Here is a 24,022-nt window from a genome sequence, read left to right on the forward strand (position 1 = left end):
TAATTTTCTCTGTAGCACTTCATGGATTTCATAAGCAACACACCTTAGTTGTTCACACAAAGCATAAAGGTAAAAAACAGTATATACAGTGTTATCTTCATTCTAGACGTCAAAAAGTATTTGTGGCTCCCAGTGTTTTCTTTTGCGTGGAAACTGGCTCCAAATGGCTCTTTGGGTCCTGAAGGTTGCTGACCCCTGACCTAATGGTATATTTTTTTTAGCTGGATCGTTCTATAAAAACATGAATCAAATCTGAGAAAAGTTTCCACCTGACCTGTTGAATGTTATTGAAGCCAGAAGTTTGCCTTCATACTGTGTTTCTTGCATGCCTTTTGTGGTGTACTAATTGATGTGAAATGAATGCAATGTGGTTGTGTTTGCAGAGGTCAGAGGTCACAGTCTCCAGTATCCAGCTGTGTGTCTGTGAGGAGTGACTGGTCCAAAGAAAGACTTCCTCCATATTTCAGTGATGAACCTGCAGCAACAGTGAACTTCAATCATGGAGCTCAGCTGACCATGTAAGAGAGCTGCTGACTCAGAGTTCAAAGGTTGTTTCTATAAATGTGTTCTACCAGTGACATCATAAATGATTCCTAATGGTGGTCCGGGTACGATAATGCTAGTATCAATCGTAGTAGTGATGCAATCCAAGGTAATGATTTCTTCTCTGCTGCTGTGAACGTCTCTGCAGCCGTCTGTACTCTAATCTGAGACAACTATTACTGACAGAAACCATCACATCATCCAGTTTGTGTGTTTGCAGCTGCTTAAAAGATTTTAAACAGAGATTAATCAGTAATTCATGTGATGTGTTTGTGTTTGCAGAGGTCAGAGGTCACAGTCTCCAGCATCCAGCTGTGTGTCTATGAGGAGTGACTGGTCCAAAGGAATATTTCCTCCAGTCTTCAGTCATGAACCTGCAGCAACAATGTTCTTCAATCATGGAGCTCAGCTGACCATGTAAGAGAGCTGCTGACTCATTTACGGGTGTTTGAAATTCTGTGACCACTTTGTAATTTTAGTTTATATTTTAAAGTGTTTTTATTTGTAGTTGCCTGTATTTTTATTACACTGTGTGTAACGTGGTGGTTTGTGCTGTTTGGGATTGTTTTGGTGTATTTGTGTCAGAACATCAGATAAATGATTTCATCACATTTTAAAAGAAAGTATCAGGATAATAATCTGAACTGAGTCATCAGAAACAGAAAGATGGTCTCAACAGGCCACTGAGCTGATCTCCAAAGAAATGCAGAAGATTGAAGAGTCCGAGGCTGTTTATTTGTCACAGGCATCGTCATACACGTACAACACAGTGAAATGTGCTGAGCTGCTCCTGTGACTGGACAAAACATTAGAAACAATCATTAAATGAAATAATGAAACATTGTGCAGATGTAATGTTAAAGTGCTTTGTGCCACATTAGCACAGCATGTACTGACAGAGCAGTGCAAGCAGAACAAAGCAAATGAGCAAAGTGATGTAAACAGAGTAACTGAACAGAGTGAGCAGAGTAATATCAGCAGTAATGAAGCAGCAGGATCAGTGTAGCAGCGTGTGACGTCATAATGAATCAGGTATGATCTGAAATATGACAGTGAGACAAGAACATGATGTAAGGTCCTGTTTAAACCCTGATGGTGATGCTATGAGGGGAGCATGTTCTGATTTAGGACTTGGATGGTCTGAGGATAGAAGCTCCTCTCTGTTTGTGTCCTGATGGTGCAGAAGCTTCTGCCTGATTGTAGAAGGAGCTGAAGCCAGCATCATCCCAGAGGTGAAGCTCCTCTGTGTGCAGACCTGAGGTCAGATTCCTCCAGGCTGATGTTCAGGATCTACAGAAACGTGTGGTTGTAGTTATTGCTGCACTGTGTGCTGACAGCAGATACTCAGAACAAAGCGCTGCACAAGTGTTCTTTACAAACATCTGTACATATAAAATATGGATCATGGCAGTGAATGAACACGTTTCTGTCATTTGTTTCATTGGCTTCTTTTTTCTGCCTGTGTTCATGTGATTAATGTCTAACACATAAACAGGTTTGTAATCAAACATCACATCATCAGGGAGGCATCATGAAACAAAGTTACTGCTGGAGGCTGAACTCAATTTGGTGGCAATGTTCAAAAATATCACTCAGATCATTTCAAAGCTTTTAGTTCTTCTTCTTCACTTCTGTAAAACAATAGAAAGAAAATCAGAACCCAGAAGTTCACTTCCTGATGACTGAACTCTTTCAAAATAAAGCTGAAAGCTCTGAATGTGACACCGCTGCTCCACAACAGTTTTTAGAGGAGGTCAAAGGTCAGTTCAGAGTGATGGATCCCAAACTTCCAGTACATCCAGTGAAGGACATAATCAGCTCTGTGATGAAGGCTTTTACTGTGGAGTTTGTAGGCTGATCACTCTGTGTTTAATAAGACAGGCAGGAACAGCAAAGGAAACTTGGATTCTGAACTCAAACACAAGTTTCTCCACTTTGACTTTTCTCTGTGACCATCAGAGCTTCTGCACAGTGTCATCAAATCTGGATGTTTGTCACTGACAGTCAATGATTTTAGTGATAAAGAAATGTGTTCACAGAGGGAGGAAGAGGAAGAGGAGTGGTGTCTGTGAGGAGGAGCAGCTGTCCTGCTGTGCTTTGTGTCAGGACGTCCTGAAGGATCCAGTCTCTACCAGCTGTGGACACTGGTTCTGCAGACAGTGCATCTCCTCATACTGGGACCAGTCTGCTTCATCAGGAGACTGGTCCTGTCCCCAGTGTGGAGAAAGATCCAGAAGCAGAGCTGGACTGCAGACAGCCAGTCAGAGCAGCTGTGTACAAAGTAAGACTGAACATCTGTCTGCTGATGGACTCATTTCTGAAAACTGGACTTCTTGTTGTTGTTCAGACATTGAAGAGTTTTCTTTCTGTTTTTCTTTCTTTCAGCAGATGTTGGTCTGCAGGAGGTTTTAGATGAACATAAGATCAGTCTGAGGAGGAGATGTGAACGTGTGACTGAAGGAAGTGATGAAACAGGAAGTAGAACCCTCCTCAACAGGATCTACACTGAGCTCTACATCACAGAGGGACAGAGTGAAGAGGTTCATAGCCAACATGAGGTGAGGCAGCTGGAGACAGCTTCCAAGATGGACGCCCTCCATGACACTCCAATCAGGTGCCAGGACATCTTTAAAGCCTTACCTGACCAACAGAGACCCATCAGAGTGGTTCTGACCAACGGCGTGGCTGGTGTTGGAAAAACCTTCTCAGTGCAGAAGTTCACTCTGGACTGGGCAGAGGGCTTGGAGAACCAACATGTCAGTGTGGTGGTTCTGCTTTCATTCAGGGAGCTGAACCTGATCAGAGAGGAGCAGTACAGTCTTCTGGAGCTGCTCCATGTTTTCCATCCAACATTACAGAAGGTCACAGCAGAGAAGCTGGCTGTCTCTCAGCTTTTGTTCATCTTTGACGGCCTGGATGAAAGCAGACTTTCATTGGATTTCACCAACAGGAAGCTGCTGTCTGATGTCACACAGAAGTCATCAGTCAGCCAGCTGCTGACAAACCTCATCCAGGGGAATCTGCTTCCCTCGGCTCTCGTCTGGATAACTTCCCGACCTGCAGCGGCCAATCAGATCCCTCCTACATGTGTTGACAGGCTAACAGAAGTACGAGGCTTCACTGACGCCCAGAAGGAGGAGTACTTCAGGAGGAGATTCAGTGATGAAGAGCTGTCCAGCAGAATCATCTCCCACATGAAGACATCCAGGAGCCTCCACATCATGTGTAGTATCCCAGTCTTCTGCTGGATCACTGCTACAGTTCTGGAGCACATGTTGACTACAGAGCAGAGAGGAGAGCTGCCCAAGACCCTGACTGACATGTACTCACACTTCCTGCTGGTTCAGACAAAGAGGAAGAAGAACAAGTACCACGAGGGACATGAGACGAGTCCACAGGAGCTGACGGAGGCTGACAGGGAAGTTCTTCTGAAGCTGGGGAGGCTGGCGTTTGAACATCTGGAGAAAGGAAACATCATGTTCTACCAAGAAGACCTGGAGCAGTGTGGTCTGGATGTGACAGAGGCCTCGGTGTACTCAGGAGTTTGTACAGAGATCTTCAAAAGAGAGTGTGTGATCTTCCAGAAACCAGTCTACTGCTTTGTTCATCTGAGCATCCAGGAGTTTCTGGCTGCAGTCTACATGTTCCACTGTTTCACCAACAGGAAGTCAGAGGTGCTGAAGAACTTCTTGGGAAAAAAATACAAAGAGTCATCTCTGGATGATTTTTTGATGGAAACACTAACAAAATCCTTCAGGAGTAAAAATGGTCGTCTGGACCTGTTTGTTCGCTTCCTTCATGGCCTCTGTCTGGAGTCCAACCAGAGACTCTTAGGAGGTCTGCTGGGTCAGACAGAGAACAGTCCAGAAACCATCCAGAGTGTCATCAAGAACCTGAAGAATAACAAGAAGCTTAAAATCTCTCCTGACAGAAGCATCAACATCTTCCACTGTCTGATGGAGATTAACGACCTCTCATTACACCAGGAGATCCAAGAGTTCCTGAAGTCAGAGAACAGATCAAAGAAGAAACTCACTATGATCCAGTGCTCAGCTCTGGCCTTCATGCTGCAGATGTCAGAGGAGGTTCTGGATGAGTTGGACCTGCAGAAGTACAACACATCAGCAGAGGGACGACAGAGACTGATTCCAGCTGTGAGGAACTGCAGAAAGGCTCGGTGAGTCCAAGATTTGTTATTCAGAAATGCAGAAGCTGGAGGATGTTTGGTCATTTGTTCTGACACAAGCTGTTGTGTAATATTTTTGAAAGAGTTTCCAAAACCAAATTTGTGTAAAGTTGGAAATAAACATTTCCAGTTAACTCTGTCAAACGTTTTTTCTGCATCTAAAGAAAATATTGTAGTTTCGATGTTTTTACTGCATGAGTAGTCTATGAAACTAAGTAATCTATGTGTATTTGTTGATGAGTGCCGACCTTTTATGAAACCAGTTTGGTCAGGATGAATTAAGAGGGGGGTTATTTTCTCTAATCTCTTTGAGAGAGCTTTGCAGATTATTTTAAGGTCTACATTTATAAGTGATATTGGACGATAGCTTGAGGGATGTACAGGGTCTTTGCCTGGTTTTAGCAGGAGACTAATGTTTGCAGAATTCATATTTGATGGAAGTCTGCCCTTTTCTTTGATTTCCAACAACGTTCTGTAAAAAACTGGTGCCAGAATCGTCCAGAATTCTTTGTAGAATTCTGCCATCTGGACCTGGAGCCTTATTATTGGGCATACTTATCAGGGCTTCCTGGAGTTCACCCGGCGTCACCTGGTGAATCCACTGACATTGCTTGACTGTCTAGTAATTTTGGAAGAGTTACGCTGTCAAGAAACTAATAAATGTCTTTTTTTAGACGCGTTTATTTGTGGTGAATATAAAGTTTCATAGAAATCCCTAAAAATGTTGTTCATTCTTTCAGGTCATACATTGTGTTCCCAGATCATCTTTAACAGCACATATAGTTGTTTTTTCTTTATTTATTTTTAACTGGTTAGCTAAAAATCAACCAAATTTGTTACTGTGTTCAAATTTTTGGGGTATTTTGTTCAGTATTTCCTAAGTCCACTCTTTTTTAAAAATATTTAACAAAGTCTTCATCTCAGTGTCTGAGATGTCACTCAGCAGTGAGCTGCTGACCAAAAAATAATCCAGGCGAGAGTAGGAGTGATGGACATGTGAGAAGAAAGTACAGTCGTGGCCAAAAAGTTTTGAGAATGACACAAATATTAGTTTTCACAAAGTTTGCTGCTAAACTGCTTTTAGATCTTTGTTTCAGTTGTGTCTGTGATGTACTGAAATATAATGACAAGCACTTCATACGTTTCAAAGGCTTTTATTGACAATTACATGACATTTATGCAAACAGTCAGTATTTGCAGTGTTGGCCCTTCTTTTTCAGGACCTCTGCAATTCGACTGGGCGTGCTCTCAGTCAAATCCTGACTGACAGCAACCCATTCTGTCATAATCACTTCTTGGAGTTTGTCAGAATTAGTGGGTTTTTGTTTCCTCCACCCGCCTCTTGAGGATTGACCACAAATTCTCAATTGGATTAAGATCTGGGGACCTGGTCCCCGAGCCAGTTATCACTTTTGCCTTATGGCACGGTGCTGTGGAACGCCAGGACTGCCATAATGAAATAATTAAATACACCATTAAATAATTAATTAAATGTGGCAATAATTAATTAAAATTGGAAATAATTAAATAAATATTTACAACACATTTAAATAAGTATTGACAGTTTTAATTAATTATTTAATGATGTATTTATTTAATTCATTTTGGCACTTTTGTCCCCTTCATGTCTCAACTTGAAATCATTTTATCTGTCAGCCTCACCCATCAAACTAAGTGGGCGGGGTTAACGCTGCCACTGCAGCTTCTCTAGCATTTGATTGGTTGCCGTGCAAAGTAAGTCAAGACAGGTCGATCCTAGATAATCGATTGCTTGTGTGGCCTTGGGGCAGCCAGGTATCCCAGAATGCATTTCAAATCACCGTCAGCAATGGTGGTGTAAAGTTATAAAATATCCTGTTTTTCTGTCACCAGCTACACTTTTAACAGTGTTTTAGCCGCGACTGTCGCAGCGTAATCTTCACACGTCTGGTCAGGTTGTCAACATAGAACGTGTTTGCAAAAGTGCTCAGATGTTTTCAGAGATTTCACTCGCTCTGCTAACAGTCAGCTGACAGAGAGCACCGAGCTCACAGCCCCGGTGTTCCAGCTTAACTGTTTTTGGGGTTTTTTTGGGGGGGGTTACGTTACCCAGTTTGTTTACATATTCCACTGTCCGTGTTCCACATGTTGCATTTGCAGATTCTCATTTTCACCGTCTTTTTCCGCCTTGTGTCTCTGTGCTTCTGTAACATAAAGAACGAGCTGACGTGTTTCTCAGGACACCAGCGATCAGCTCAACAGGCCCTCAGTTTACCTGCATGCATCCTCCTCCTCACCTGTCAGCTGTTTAACACCTGCTGCTAATTCAAGAAACGCGCCCACGTGACCTGGTGATAGTCACAGTTTAACTGGGCAGCCGGTGCTCGATATAACGCAATGTCACATTTTTCTGCACAAGATAAGTAAATATAGTTTTTTTTCCCGAGCGCAGAGCTGCTGAAGCTTGTTTCCCTACAGAGCACTTTATAGGCGAACCAGCTTTATCAGCAGCTGATGTCCAATCACACAGCTTTGAAACCTCAGCTGAGTTTTAGCTCTCAATGGTTAAACGCTGGACTTAATTCACTCAGGTTCTGTCTGTCGGGTCACGTTTACTTCGCTGTTTTATTTACAACTGAGCAAATCGGTTTGGCTGAGGTTAAACTGCATGTCTCCAAAAGTTGATTCTGTTCATCTGGACGTAGCGTTTTGTTTCGTCATCATCCAGGTGACTTCTTCAGTCTCAGCTGACTGCAGGTTTCAATCTTATAAACAGTACATTTGCATAATGACTGAAACCAGCCCACTGAAGGAACAATGGGCTGGGAGGTCAGTTCATTAATCAGAATTATGCAAACTGTCACAGCCATTGATCAACAACCACTGATCAATGTCCATGAGTCCCATTCACAGAGAGTTGGAGAACGGCTGCAATCACAGCATTGTAAGATGGTGACAGATGTACCCTTAGGCTCCTCCTCGATTCAGAGATGGTCTTTCCCTTTTCACTTACTTCCCTGGATGATTGAGAATGCATCAAGACGTCATAACTTCATAGTTTTACTGAAGTTTAATGGTTCACTGTGTTAGACTGAACCGTTCGCTTTTCTTTATCTGGTGTGTTTTGGATTTAACAGTGAATTTTGAGATTAAACTGACTTTTAAAATGTTTTTATACAAAGAGGAAAGAGACGGCGTATTTCCACTGAGAGGAGCAGAGCTTGCAACAGCGTGTTCAGACTGCAACCTGGGCAGAAATATTACATCATCTGGTTTTTAATAGTTATTCAACTGTATTCTAAGCACCAGCGATCTGTTAGAATTTTTAGAGTTTACTTAACTAAAAATAAACGAGGTTAACATATAATTTGTGTGATTGTTTTTGTTTGTTTGTGTGTGTTTCGGTCATGTTATGTTTACCTGTCAAAGGCTTGTTAGAAACTATGAAACACATCATGCAGACTTCTGGATGTTAGAAGAAAACTAATACTGCTCATGAATGAGACTAAAGGCAGGAAGGTGTCCTGTAAAACTAAACATGTTAATAGGACCTCCCTATTTATATCATAGTTTATGATATCCGGTTGTTCAGTCTGACGTCACTAGCCGTGTCTGGGTCTAAACTCCGCTGCAGGTCCATATATCAAACGATCACTATGGGATTACTGAGAGTTGAAAAACTGTCTAAAGTCTTTCATCTTTAATAAAATGATCAGCGTTCTGCTCTACCAGGTGTAACAATTGAGTTTAACATCCAGGCATCCATGAAAACGGAATTTATGACAATTAACGGAGTTAGAAGTTAGCAGGGAGTTAGCTCGCTAGCTTCTATCTAAATACAATATAGCATGTCCTGACTGCGGGGTTTTGGAAACAAATTCAAACGTACAGCTCTGCTATCACTTCCAGCATAAATGAAGACAGAAAACTAAACAGCAGTGACGTTTGTAGGGTTACTGAAGTTGGGCTAGCTGGTATATAATGATGTGCTACGTGACCGCTAGCGACACAGCTATGTTAGCATAATATAAACAAGCTAACTTTTTTTCCACTCGATAAAAGTTAATGTGAGTGTTCTCGGTGGTCAGGAACAAATGTAATCGCATGGCAGGATGCTGTAAAAGGACCAAACTTCAGCCAGGAGAACAACTGAGATAATCCATCCACAATACGAGGTTAGTCATTCATATACTGCTGCATGGGCTGGGCTGTAGTTACATCCTAAGGTTTTAAAAACTGAGCTTAAATAAATGATTAGCGGTAATAAAAGCCGAGGGAGGTCAACAGTGGTCGCTGACTGTTTTAGGAGCTTTTTGAGATCAAATAGAAGAAAATACAAAACATTAAACATGTTAACAACACAAAAGCCATATTAAACGCAGACTACTTTAGACCCGGAAGTAGGATTCGTCGCGTCATCACTGAACAACCGGATAGCACGTGTATTTCAGTAATAGCCTGCTGATTTCAGTGTAGTGGTGAACAGTCACACAGCTCCGTGGGTGTTATCTGTGAGACTGCTTAACTATAATTTATCCAAGTTAACGTCAGTTAACCATTCAGACAGTTCTGTTGCAATGACAAACCTCATGTCGCCGGTAGGTTTCCGCTGTGCCAGCTGTTTACATTACAGCTGCTTATGCAGTAACCATGGTAACCACGGACTCCAGGTCAGACAACAATTTTACATATACGATCTTAAAACAGGACACAGCCACTGTACGTGCTGGCCTCATATCAAATGTGAACGCAGACTGAGTCTATGTTTGACGTTTGTTTATATCTAATCTTCCTCTCAAACATTTAAACAGCAGCGAGTCTGCAGCTGAGGGAACACAAACTCAAACTGTTGGAACAGGTTTGATCGTTTTGTGTATGATTTATGATTTATTAAACGTATAAATGTTATTCTAATCTGCTGCTGAGTCTCTTACGCTGATGAAAATGCAGAAAACACAGATCACGGACACCTGTTCAACCAATCACATTCATTCCACTTTGATCTGCGACAAACAGACGGTTCATCTCAGTTACAGTGTTGCGTTAGACTGCTATATTTTTTGTTCTTTATGCTGTAGATTTTCACGTCTCTGGAATAGTTGGCAGTAAAAAGGATGATTTTCTGTAAAATCATATTGATATGAGCCGTGACATATTCGTAGATGACAGTTAGATTAGTCAGCTGGGAAACTCTGGGTTAACTCAGAGAGCTGAAGATATCGTGGACATGCTGACCTCGCTCCGTGGTGTACAGGGCCGTTTACCCTCGTGATTAATATTCACAATTAAAATATTAGCCGAACATCATGAAGTCTGTATGTGTGTCATAGTGTCGAACAACCTTTGTACAGTTAAAGCCAGCAGTTACTACATGAAACACCAACGTTATCTCTTTTATGCGTTTATACGCAGGTCACGCTGATTACTGAACAAAAACACAAAGATCAGATGTTAATCGGATTTATTTGCTTTCTCTCCTCCTTAAACATGTTTTTATGTTAGTTATAATTCAGAATTGGCGACTGAAACACGCAGGACACATACGAACATCAGGAAATAAAAACCTGATGAATATAACCTCAGTAAATGAAGTCAGTGTACTGCGGGGGTTATGGCGGCTGAAATCAAATCACTTTGACTGTCACATCACATGTGCAGGTACACTGGTACAGTACATGCGAGTGAAATTCTTGTGTGCGAGCTTCACAAGCAACAGAGGTGTGCAAAAATACAATAACATAAGAACAAGCAAAATAGAAGAACGGCTAAATCTGAGAGTTATATGGAAATTAAATAGAGTAAACAATAAAATAAAATATACAGAGGTTGGTAGTTGGACATGTGCAAAACAAGTGGCATTTATATACAGTGTGGAGTGCATAATGTTGAAGTTCCAGTAGTGAAGGTGAGGTGTCTATGAAGTGTCCAGCAGTCTGATGGCCTGGTGGAAAAAGCTCTCTCAGTCTGCTGGTTGGGGACCGGATGCTGCAGAACCTCCTTCCTGATGGAAGTAGTCTGAACAGTTGATGGCTGGGGGGACTGGAGTCCTTGATGATCCTCCCCGCTTTCCTCAGGCAGCGCTTCCTGTAGATGTCTTGGAGGGAGGGAAGCTCACCTCCAATTATCCGTTCAGAACACCGCACTACTCGCTGGAGAGCTTTGCGGTTGTAAGCGGTGCTGTTGCCGTACCAGGTGGTGATGCATCCGGTGAGGATGCTCTCAATGGCAAAGCGATAGAAGGTCCTGAGGATGCGGGGGCTCATGCCGAATCTTTTCAGTCTCCTGACAAAGAAGAGGCGCTGCTGCGCCTTCTTCACTGTTTTGTTTATGTGTCCTGACTAGGGCTGCATGATTAATCGTTAGAAAATCGCGATCTCAATTCATACTTATGTGCGATCTCATTTCCAAATTACAACGATTTAAAAAAAAAGAGAGAGAGAAAAGACGACGACGATTGTACCGCATTTAGATCCGGGACGTAATCTGCATGAAAACAAGCGCTCACTCTTCCTGCTCAACAAATGACAAGGGCGGAGCCTTATACCACGTGGTACAGAAGCTGGCTGCGAAAATTAGCAGGGAAAAAACCACGGAGAGCACGTCAGGGATGACGAAAGTAACAGGAGAAAATCCGTCCCGGTCAACAACCCAAACATCAATAACGGGAACCTTATACAGCGCTTCCCTATACACGTCGAACTCCCGCAGGCACAAAGAAATTAGGGAGGCTATCACTTATCACCTGACCAAAGATATGGCTCCCATCAACACTGTGCAAAACGAGGGATTTAGGAAAATGATCAACACCCTAGACAAACGCTACACAGTGCCGTCCCGCAACTATTTTTCTATTGTTGCACTACCTGCTCTATACACGCAGTGTGGAGCAACGGTGGAGACGGAATTTCAAGCAGTACAACATTTTGCGGCAACAACAAAACGTGAGACATTTGTTGTTTTTATGTTTATTTATTGTTTTTATGTTCAGTCTCAACTGTTACGAAGTTGATGTGCAGTTAATAAGTGCAATAAATATTTATACTGGAAAAGAAAATCGTGAGAGAATCGTGATCTCAATTCTAAGCAAAAAAATCGTGATTCTCATTTTATGCAAAATCGTGCAGCCCTAGTACTGACCACGTAAGATCGTCAGCCAGATGTACACCAAGGAAGCGGAAGCTGCTCACTCTCCACAGCAGCACCATTGATGGTGATGGGGTGTGTACTTCTCTGCACCTCCGGAAGTCCACTATCAACTCCTTTGTCTTTGCGACGTTGAGGGTGAGATGGTTGTCTTGACACCGGTGGGTCAGGGCGCTGACCTCCTCCCTGTAAGCCGTCTCATCACCATTGGTGATAAGACCCACCACTGTAGTGTCGTCCGCAAACTGTACTCCGCCCTCTCCTGTGAGTACAGGACAGGGCTCAGTACACACCCCTGTGGAGCACCAGTGTTCAGTGTGAGGGGGGATGAGTTGATGCTGCCCAGTCTGACCACTTGGCATCTGTCAGACAGGAAGTTAAGAATCCAGCTGCAGAGGGAGCTGCTCAGTCCTAGATCCTGCAGTTTCCTGTCCAGCTTTGAGGGAACGATGGTATTGAATGCTGAGCTGTAATCTACAAACAGCATTCTCACATACGTGTCTCTCTTCTCCAGGTGTGACAGGGCAGTATGTAGTGTCAGGGCTATGGCATCATCAGTGGACCTCTTGTGGCGGTATGCAAATTGTAGAGGGTCCAGTGAGTCGGGTAGTGCAGAGCAGATGAAGTCCCTGACCAGCTTCTCGAAGCATTTGCTCACAATGGGGGTCAGGGCTACAGGTCGCCAGAAGTTCAATGATGAGATGGTGGAGGATTTGGGTACAGAGACGATGGTGGCCATTTTGAAGAAGGCTGGGACTACAGACAGAGAGAGGGAAAGGTTGAAGATGTGTGTAAACACTGTGTGTGCGCACTGACGTCATCCACCAGTGTCCTGTTATATTTTAGATAGCAAGGAGCAGACGGCCGAGGTTATTAAACTCCACCGAGACAGCGGTGATGCTAATCAGAAGGCTAGACCGTCTGATATTACAGCCTCGCACTTCCGGCCTACCCGACCTTCGGAGGACCCGGCCCACATAGACCGTGAAGGCCGGGTCCTCAGGAGGATGCAGCCTATGAAAGTACTCACTGGCTGTATCACAATTCAGGGTCTGAAGCCTTAACGGTCCTCAAGGGCCGCGTACTCAAAGACCGCAAAGGCCGGAAGTGCAAGGCTTGTGAAATGGGACGGCAGGAGCAGGAACATGAATAATGACAGTAGATGTTTGTGTGAAAGTGCTGGAAGCAAATGAGTGTGTGATGTTCTTTCAGTGTTGCACTTTGTAGACGCTCCCTGAGCACTGGTCTCACAGCCAGCTGCACATAGAGACCAGTGTTGTTAGTCCAGGTCAGAAGATGACTTGTTGGAATGAAAATGAGCTTGTAGTTTGTCTGCTTTAATAATGTGACTGGAAAAAGGTGTTGGACTTCAAATATGTCCATTTCTGTCACACTTCACCTTTAAAAGTGAAGCCATGTGGTTCCTGGAAGGAAAAACACGACTTTTTCAAGTCTTTGTCCTGTTTTTATGAGAAATGTACGACTTTAATGTGAAACATTCAGAGTTTTTTCTCTTGTTGTGTTTGTTTGAAGCTGCTTCCTGTTGGCTTCAGCTGTTTGGAGTTTCCATTTTCTAAACTTCTACATTCTGAACCTTCTTCAGCTCTGAACAGATGATGAAACACTGAATGATTTCAAGCTCTTTGTCTAATAAACTTACATCTTTCATTCTTTATACAGTGTCTGTGGTTTGTCAGATATTGGCCTTGATTATCTGGCAGCAGCGCTGAAGTCCAACCCCTCGTATCCCACAGAGGTGGACCTGAGTGGAACCTACAGCAACCTGAAGGATCCAGGAGTGAAGCATCTGTGTGGTTTCCTGGAGAATCCACGATGTCGATTTGAAACTCTGAGGTCAGTCAGCATGTTTTAGTTGTGCTGAGATGAATATGATGTGAAAGTTGTGCTGACACTAAACTGCAGACATCAGGCTGATATTATACTGATCCACACTGAGGATCTTCATGGTAAAGTCTGTTTTCTTCTTCTCTGGTTTAGTCCATTGACTGCAGCAGAACAATGTTCACATTTCAAACAGTGATACTCAACGTATGGCCCGCGGCCCACACGCGGCCTGCCCACCTTTCCTGATTCAGAGAGAGGGGACCCTGATTAACTGTGTAGCTTCTTCCTCACAGTTCTAAGTATCAGACACAACAATGAATAATCCACAGCTGACTGTCTTTAGCAGGTCAAAGGTCACGGCACACAGCAGACAGTCAGAAATATTCTAACTCTGATCATTTATCAGTTGTGACACTGTGAGACTTGATCAGAGGTGTGATCATCACAGCAGAGGCCTTTGTGTCAAAGTCACTGAGGATCAAACAGAAACACATGAAGCAGATTTTCCTCTTCTGGCTTTTTATAGCAGATAACCTTCAAAATATTCTGCAGTCGATCAAAAACTGAAGCAAACCATGAATCAACATGTGAACATGAGCTGATGCTGCTGAAGTGAAGCAAAGTTACAGAGGTTTGATTACAGACACAGCTGAGAGTTTGTAATCTGTCATCATTTTAAAAAGTTTCCATGGAACAGCAGAAATGAGGCTTTACTGTCAGAGGCCGACAGCACTGAACACAACAGCAGACTGGTGGCTAATAAACAGTGAATGATGCAGAAACAGATGTTTGAAGCTGTTCTTGGAGTACACTGAGAGAGAGAGAGCTGTGCAGGCAGGAACAGCCAAAGTCAGAGAGAATTCATGAGCATATTGATCAAACGTGAAGCAGAGTTTGGATCTTCTTTTGCTGCTGCTTCACTCAGTTTTGGTTGGAGACAGATGAAACCTGCAGCTTCAGGATCTGTGAGCTGTCCACTTTCAGCCCCGACGGCGTGTCCGTGTACGTGCCGTCGAGTGAACGATCCACGCTCTGTGTTTCCATCTTTGTGTGTTTAGCTGCTCTCATTTACTGTTTTATCTGTTTGCTGCTTGTTGAAATAGTTTGTGAGCTTTAACCTGAGATTCTTGCAAAATACATTTATATTAAACATCGATTCAGGATTGAATGAATCAACATCGTTTTATTCAAATTAAAACCATTTAAATGGGAACATGAATTTTTTACAGCCGCCTCTAATGCTGGGTAATGTCAGCTGGTCCATGTGCAGCTGGCTGTGAGGCTCAGGGAGCGTCTACAAAGTGCAACACTGAAAGAACATCATCCATAAATATTGAGTAAGAACTGGACTCTCATACAGCGAGACTCAAATGCCTTTAAACATCAGCTTATCCTGCTGATCCAAGTCCAACACTGAGTTTGTAAAAACATGTTTGTCAATCATTTTGTTTGGTTTCTGAGGAAAATGATTCAATAACTTGCTGCTAATACACAACATTTCATCATATTTCCTCATAACCCTCTTTTGTCTGACCATTTGATCCCATTTGAATTTGCAATAAAGGATCCACAGAGTTTGGTGACAATAATGACAGTAGATGTTTGTGTGAAAGTGCTGGAAGCAAATGAGTGTGTGATGTTCTTTCAGTGTTGCACTTTGTAGACGCTCCCTGAGCACTGGTCTCACAGCTATGGCGTTATTTTTGTGCCACTATTCTGAGCGCACGTAAAAAAAATTTGCAGGTGCAAGTGTTGCATTTTGAGGAGAAATTTATTTTGAGCGAAGAAAAGCTGAATTTGAGTGAACAAAATTCATTGCTGCATGCAAAAAATGTATTTCAGTGTTTGCTATTATCCACACACACAATAGCAGCCCCTCTCGCTCAGTTTTTGCACTTGCGCTCGCTCGCAATGTGTCGCTCGCGCTCTCAACATTTCAGCCCGTGCACGCTCAACTCGTTCTGTACACCGTTATATTTGTGCCACAAAACCAGCCAATCACAGACTTGGATGCAAAAAAAATCTGATTGGCTGTTTTCGTCTCCAACCAGCTCGAAATGACGAAATGCAATATCCCAGAATCCATTTCGTCCAAAACTCAAACGAGGCAGTGGCAGAGGAACACAGAGTGGCAGAGTTTGAAATATTACTCTTTGTGGGTCACAAAATAAACTTTTAAGATATTTTCATGCGAGAATGGTGCTGTGTAAACTTCTAATATCTGCTCGATTTATCAAGACATCACATATTTGCATAAGTGCTCTAACGTTTTTGGAGATGCCTGTTACCCACCAGCTGACCGAATACCTGGACTGGCCATTGGGCATTTACCCGGCATTTGCCCGGTGGGCCAATGGTGATTTTTCATTTTTATGTTAGTTTGTTTGTTTTTGTAATGGTATAAACAATGAAAGGTGGTGGATTAGCCAACTGGTAATAATCAACTCTGGGCTGGACCAATTACAATACATCCGTATTGAGGGGAAAAGACTTCAGCGAGAATAAAAAAGACACAAAGCTGGAGTTATTCTGTGTCTTAGCTGCCTCTTCTCTCCTCATTCTCCCTCCCTCTCCTGTTGCTACTTCAATCATGAAACTGATCAATGATCAGCTGATCGTCTCTCTTGTTTGTTTATCTCCCACTTTGCGCCAGAAACAGGAAACCAGCGGATGTTGCGCTAAACAACAACAGCAGCACGTTCAAAATTGATCAGCTGTTGTTAGAATTTATTTAAAATTAATTTCTAGTATCAGCTGATGTTTGCTGGAGCCACAGCTGTAAAGCTGGAAACATGAAGGTGATACAAATCATACATATATACCAACAAAACAGTGTACATCACTGTCACAACAGCGTTTGTTTTCGTTCAAAGGCTTTATGGTTTTTCCAATAATACCTGGTGGTGTAGTTGGTGATTTTTTTGTCAGTTCAGCCTTATATATTATGTTTAACCCGAGTTCCCACCCGGTCAGCTGGTGGGTAACAGGCATCTCCGAAAACGTTGGAGCACTTATGCAAATATGTGATGTCTTGATAAATCGAGCAGATATTTGAAGTTCACACAGCACCATTCTCGCATGAAAATATCTTAAAAGTTTATTTTGTGACCCACAAAGAGTAATATTTCAAACTCTGCCACTCTGTGTTCCTCCGCCACTGCCTCGTTTGAGCTTTGGACGAAATGGATTCTGGGATATTGCATTTCGTCCTTTCGAGCTGATTGGAGACAAAAACAGCCAATCAGATTTTTTTTGCATCCAAGTCTGTGATTGGCTGGTTTTGTGGCACAAATATAACGGTGTACAGAAAGAGTTGAGCGTGCACGGGCAGAAATGTTGAGAGCGTGAGCGACACATTGCGAGCGCAAATACAAAAACTGAGCGAGAGGGGCTGCTATTGTGCGTGTGTATATGGATAATAGCAAACACGGATATACATTTTTTGCATGCAGCAATGAATTTTGTTCACTCAAATTCAGCTTTTCTTCGCTCAAAATAAATTTCTCCTCAAAATGCAACACTTGCACCTGCAAACCTTTTTTACGTGCGCTCAGAATAGTGGCACAAAAATAACGCCATACACAGCCAGCTGCACATAGAGACCAGTGTTGTTAGTCCAGGTCAGAAGATGACTTGTTGGAATGAAAATGAGCTTGTAGTTTGTCTGCTTTAATAATGTGACTGGAAAAAGGTGTTGGACTTCAAATATGTCCATTTCTGTCACACTTCACCTTTAAAAGTGAAGCCATGTGGTTCCTGGAAGGAAAAACACGACTTTTTCAAGTCTTTGTCCTGTTTTTATGAGAAATGTACGACTTTAATGTTCTTTTTTTTATACTCAATTTTTATTATAATTTACAACATTGCAACTTGTACTTGTCAATGTTCACAAGTAGGACAGTTACAGGAACCGCAATGCAGAAATGTAGATTAAAATAAGAACTGCAATTAGGAAGCACAAAACAAAACCCAAGCAAAACAAACAAACAGACAACAACATAACAAAAAGAAAACAAAACAAAAACTTTATGTAATATTAAATAACATGTGATAGGGCTGGGCGATATATCAAAAATTTATCGTTACCGAAATTTATGACTCTCATCGACGTCATTTTGCCCATGTCGGTAAATTCGGTATTTAAAAAAAAAAAGGAAAGGCATGTGCAGGTTGGCGATGTTCATGTCCCTTTAAGACGCTGTGCTACGTTACAGACTTGACAGGGTGGAGTCACATGACTCTACTACCTGTAACAAGACGAGACACGGGTGAACAAATGGAGGACGATTTAAATGTTGAAGCAGCAGCGACGGAGGTAGGCTGGTGGAGGAGGAAGAGGAGACGCTTGTTAACAAAAAAAATGCATCATCAATCGTTTGGCAACATTTTGGATTCAACAAGGATGATATTGATCAAAAAATTGTTAAATGTAAACTCTGCAAAAAGACTGTTGCGTCAAGTCAAGGTAACACAACCAACCTCTTAATAAATAATATTTATTATTAAACTATTTTGTTTACAAGGGATATACATTTTTTAGAGAGCATGGTTACATATTGTATCCGACACTTTTTATTTTGTTCAGTTAATAAATCTTAACCACTAAAAGTACTTACTACTATTGTCTTCATTTATTTTCAGTGACATTTTACAGTCCTTTAAAGTGGTAATAATATAATTGCAATGAATAGGTCTAGGGGGAATAATATTATCAAAATAACTGGAGGAACTATGCTGCCTGCCACAGCCCCATCAAATGAAAAAAAAAAAAACGTTTGTTTTTTGGCACTTGGGGTGGTTATCGTCCATTTATCGTTATCGAGGTTAACTGCTCAATTTATCATGATATTGATTTTAGGCCATATCGCCCAGCCCTAACATGTGACAAACTTAGCCGTAAATGGACAAAACGAAACAGACCTATGCTAAATTATTGAAACAGTAAAGCATGTATGGGTCGCCAACGCTCAGTAAACAATTCTCTCTGAATCCGCAGAGCAGATGTTATTTCCTCCATCTGGTAAATTTCTCTTGCTTTATCAATCCACATATTATATGAAGGTGGGTCAAGATTCAGCCATTTAATAGTGATACACTTTAGTGCTGCTGTAAGATTCTTAAGAGATACGTTTTATTGTTTCCCGCAAAACCCTTTGGTAAGACTCCTAAAATGGCTAACTGTTGGTCTTTTGTTAATGGTTGTTGGAAAACTGTACTGAGAACTTTAAATATGTCATTCCAAAGTGAGCAGATTTTTGGGCATGACCAGAATATATGTGAGTGGGTTCCTAAAGAAGTACCACAATTTCGCCAGCAGGTGTCAGGATTTGTAGGCTTCATTTTGGCAATTATCTCTGGGGTTCTAAAATATCTCATGACCACCTTCCATTTAAATTCTCTCCACAGCCCAGAATTAGTCACCAGATGGGCTTCACCGAACACCTCTTCCCAGGTGTCCTCTGAGATTTGAGTGCCAGTCTCAGCTTCCCACCTTGCCTTAATATCCAAAGTTGCATTTGTATTGAAACTCATAAATGTGTTATAAAAATGAGTGATTAATTTTGGGGAGGAATTACTTTGAAATGTTTTTAGAAATATTTCCTCAATGGGTGAGGGCTCCAAAACTTGCCTCCATTCTTTATGTTTTGTCAAAAAGCTTCTTAGCTGCAGAAATCTAAAAAAGTCAGAAGAAGGAAGCCGAAACTGACCTCAACTGTTCAAATGAGCTCAGGTGCCCATTCCTCACAACATGACAAAGTTTATGAAACCTACTATGTGACCATGCTCTGAAGCCAGAGTCTTCCACAATAGGAGAAAAACCCTGCAGGGAGGAGAGCCTTGATAACATTGAAATTTCTTTTGGAAGACCAAATGATTGTTTGATTCTACGCCAAATCTTTAGTGTGACCCTCGTCCGTTCCCCCATATGCACATTTTTAATTGAAATGTTAGAAAAAAGCAGGGATTCCAATGATCTTTCGCACATTGTCTTCTCAATGTTTAGCCACTGAGTTTAAGACAAATCCCGCACCCATACAGTCAGGGGTCTCATGAGCTGCCCAGAAATAATATTTCAGGTTTGGAACAGCCAATCCCCCCTGCAGGTTTGACAGTTTTAATGTTTGGAACTTGATCCTTGGGCGTTTGCTTTGCCATATAAATTTGGAAAAAAGTTTATCTAAATTATCAAATGTAGAGTTGGGAATGTTAATAGGCAGCATTTGAAAAAGGTATAGAAGTCTTGGCAATACATTCATACGTATACTCTCGATCCAACCCAAGAAAGACAGAGGCAGGACTGTCCATCTCTCTAAATCTTTTTTTATTTTTGCAACTATAACTTCATAATTTACTTTAAACAAGTCTGATAATGAGTGAGGAATTTGAATTCCTAAATACTTGATACCTTCGTTTGGCCATTTAAAGCCACATCGCTCCTTGAATGTTAGTGAAATGTTTCCTCCTATATCCATTGCCAATGTTTTGTCAATATGGCACTATATTGCAGGAAGGCAATATAGTGCCATAGTTGTCATGGTCCTGGGTCGTTGACCCAGCGTTTTGTGTTTTGTGACTATTTCCCTCTGTTCTAGTTATTCTGTGTCCTCCCCCCTTGTGTCCGGTTCGGGTTCTAGATTTCCTGTTTTACTTTGTAGGTCTGTGTCTCGTTATGCCCATTAAGTTCCAGCTGTGTCCCCTCCTGTGTGCCATTTCCTCATTACCTGGTGTGTGTATTTATAGTTGGTGTCTGCCTGTGCTCCTCGTCGGCTCGTCTGCGTTCATCCATGTATCACTGCGTTCCTCCGTGTAGCTCTGCATTCTATGGTGTTTCGTTCCTGTCTCTGCGTCTCTCTGCCCCGCACCCCTTTTGTATGGTCTCAGGTTTGTCTTTAGTTTCTCCCAGTTTAGGTTTGTAATTGCTCATGTTGAGTTGCCTGTTTTTGCCACCACCACCACCTTGTAAATAAACATCACTCTGTCATCAGTTCGCTGCATCTTGGGTCCTCCTTTTCCTCCACACCACACGGCTCCCTCCGCCAGCCGTGACAATAGTGCCTTCCTGCAATGAACCCCGTTTGATCTGGATTTATAACCTGTGTAATAATTTTACTAACTCTTTTGGCTAAAATCGTGGTGAGAATGCGCAAATCAGTATTAAGTAATGAGATTGGCCTGTATGATTGACAGTTTGTGGGGTCCTTGCCCTCTTTATGGATTACAACAACTGTAGCATCGTTCCAGGACGACGCGCACACACATACACTTACACTGATAAGCACGCACTCATCCCCCTCCCTTTCCAAACGCCTTCGATGCTTCTTTCCTGTGGGGGAAGACGGCGGGTCTGTGTGCCACGCTGGAATGGTAGCGCTGTGTAGGACGACTGCTGTGTTCCTTCGTATTACTCCTCACCCCCTACCCAACCCCGGTGGCTTGTCACGTGCTCCAATGTTGTAATGTGGACATTTATGTGCTCTCTGTGCAGAGGAGTTTTTTGGTTTCCTGTTCTCATGCTGTCCTCCCATAGGTGCCCAGCGTGAGAAGAGGTCTCTTTTTTTCCTCATGTACTTTTCCCATTGTTGTGTACTTTTTCAGTTTTTTGTTTTTTTTTCTGTAACGCTGCCGATCTCCGACTGTATTCCCATGTGATGTCTTTGTTGTGTGTGTAAGTCGGGGGGGGCAACCTGCATATGGCCAATAAAGCATTCATTCAATTCAATTCAATTCATAGTCCCAGTCTCCAGAGCGCAGTGGTAAGCTTTCAGTAATAAGGGTGCGACTTTGTCCTTAAGTTTTTTAAGTGCTAAGCCTCTTAAGTGTTAAGGTTTGAAATCACCTGTAAAATTTCTTGTTCATCTAACTCCTTTGCTACAGACTCTGACAGTGTTTTTAAATTGATCTTTTCTAACAAATCAGACAGTGTATTGTTATCTTTACATGTATCTGAATTTTTATATAATGACTCGAAAAAATTGGCAAAACAACTTGTAATTTGATTTGGTTTAGTAATTAGGGTTTGATCTGACTTCAACTTTTGGACCATATTACAAGTTTGCTGTTTCCTGAGTCTTATTGCCAGCAATCTACTAGCCCTACTACCCTGTTCATAGTACTTTTGTTTAATGAATCTTAAATTGCCCTCAATTTTCTCGTTTATTAAACTATTAAGCTCACTACGTAACATTTTAAGATCGGAAAGCAAATTGGCTGTCTGTGCTTTTTTGTGTTGTTGCTCTAGGTGTTTTATTTTGGCCTCCAATTCACACCGCCTAGCCTCTTTTCTTTTCTTCCTGGCACTTGCAAATGATATTATGCGACCTCTAATGTATGCCTTGGTGCAATCCCAGAGGGTTAAAGGCGATGTTTTCGGAGTTGTGTTCAACTCCAAGTAAGTATTTAGTTCAGTATGTATGAACTCACAAAACTGGCTGTCATTTAGGAGTGAGGCATTTAATCGCCAGACTTTAATGTTCTTGATGCTCCTGTACCATCTCTCTGTCATCCTCCTCGCTCCCTCTTTGCACTCACAGTCTTTGTGCATCATTAACACTCACATGTGGAAAACCAAAGTTTACTGGGCAGAAGATGATCATCAGTGACGCTGTCTTTAAAACACTCTTGTTAGAAATGTTCGACTTTAATGTGAAACATTCAGAGTTTTTTCTCTTGTTGTGTTTGTTTGAAGCTGCTTCCTGTTGGCTTCAGCTGTTTGGAGTTTCCATTTTCTAAACTTCTACATTCTGAACCTTCTTCAGCTCTGAACAGATGATGAAACACTGAATGATTTCAAGCACTTTGTCTAATAAACTTACATCTTTCATTCTTTATACAGATTGAAGACCTGTGGTTTGTCAGATATTGGCCTTGATTATCTGGCAGCAGCGCTGAAGTCCAACCCCTCGTATCCCACAGAGGTGGACCTGAGTGGAACCTACAGCAACCTGAAGGATTCAGGAGTGAAGCATCTGTGTGATTTGCTGGAGAATCCACGATGTAAACTTGAAACTCTGAGGTCAGTCAGCATGTTTTAGTTGTGCTGAGATGAATATGATGTGAAAGTTGTGCTGACACTAAACTGCAGACATCAGGCTGATATTATACTGATCCACACTGAGGATCTTCATGGTAAAGTCTGTTTTCTTCTTCTCTGGTTTAGTCCATTGACTGCAGCAGAACAATGTTCACATTTCAAACAGTGATACTCAACGTATGGCCCGCGGCCCACACGCGGCCTGCCCACCTTTCCTGATTCAGAGAGAGGGGACCCTGATTAACTGTGTAGCTTCTTCCTCACAGTTCTAAGTATCAGACACAACAATGAATAATCCACAGCTGACTGTCTTTAGCAGGTCAAAGGTCACGGCACACAGCAGACAGTCAGAAATATTCTAACTCTGATCATTTATCAGTTGTGACACTGTGAGACTTGATCAGAGGTGTGATCATCACAGCAGAGGCCTTTGTGTCAAAGTCACTGAGGATCAAACAGAAACACATGAAGCAGATTTTCCTCTTCTGGCTTTTTATAGCAGATAACCTTCAAAATATTCTGCAGTCGATCAAAAACTGAAGCAAACCATGAAGCAACATGTGAACATGAGCTGATGCTGCTGAAGTGAAGCAAAGTTACAGAGGTTTGATTACAGACACAGCTGAGAGTTTGTAATCTGTCATCATTTTAAAAAGTTTCCATGGAACAGCAGAAATGAGGCTTTACTGTCAGAGGCCGACAGCACTGAACACAACAGCAGACTGGTGGCTAATAAACAGTGAATGATGCAGAAACAGATGTTTGAAGCTGTTCTTGGAGTACACAGAGAGAGAGAGAGCTGTGCAGGCAGGAACAGCCAAAGTCAGAGAGAATTCATGAGCATATTTATCAAACGTGAAGCAGAGTTTGGATCTTCTTTTGCTGCTGCTTCACTCAGTTTTGGTTGGAGACAGATGAAACCTGCAGCTTCAGGATCTGTGAGCTGTCCACTTTCAGCCCCGACGGCGTGTCCGTGTACGTGCCGTCGAGTGAACGATCCACGCTCTGTGTTTCCATCTTTGTGTGTTTAGCTGCTCTCATTTACTGTTTTATCTGTTTGCTGCTTGTTGAAATAGTTTGTGAGCTTTAACCTGAGATTCTGGCAAAATACATTTATATTAAACATCGATTCAGGATTGAATGAATCAACATCGTTTTATTCAAATTAAAACCATTTAAATGGGAACATGAATTTTTTACAGCCGCCTCTAATGCTGGGTAATGTCAGCTGGTCCATGTGCAGCTGGCTGTGAGGCTCAGGGAGCGTCTACAAAGTGCAACACTGAAAGAACATC

General features: G+C 42.1%; 2 protein-coding genes across 2 annotated transcripts in view; both read left to right on the forward strand.

Moving 5' to 3' along the window:
• Positions 1–24,022, forward strand: part of LOC309701482 (uncharacterized protein) — a 2,150,955-nt gene that overhangs the window by 1,136,796 nt on the left and 990,137 nt on the right. The window contains exon 20 of the mRNA XM_082525718.1: positions 22,530–22,709. Within this exon, the coding sequence (XP_082381844.1) occupies positions 22,530–22,709 (180 nt within the window). The remainder of the gene's footprint in view (positions 1–22,529; positions 22,710–24,022) is intronic.
• LOC309701490 (NLR family CARD domain-containing protein 3-like) overlaps positions 1–24,022 on the forward strand; it is a 346,993-nt gene that overhangs the window by 212,648 nt on the left and 110,323 nt on the right. The window lies entirely within an intron of this gene.

This window comes from Aulonocara stuartgranti (assembly GCF_965226115.1).
Source record: "Aulonocara stuartgranti genome assembly, chromosome: 23".
Taxonomy (NCBI): Eukaryota; Metazoa; Chordata; class Actinopteri; order Cichliformes; family Cichlidae; genus Aulonocara; species Aulonocara stuartgranti.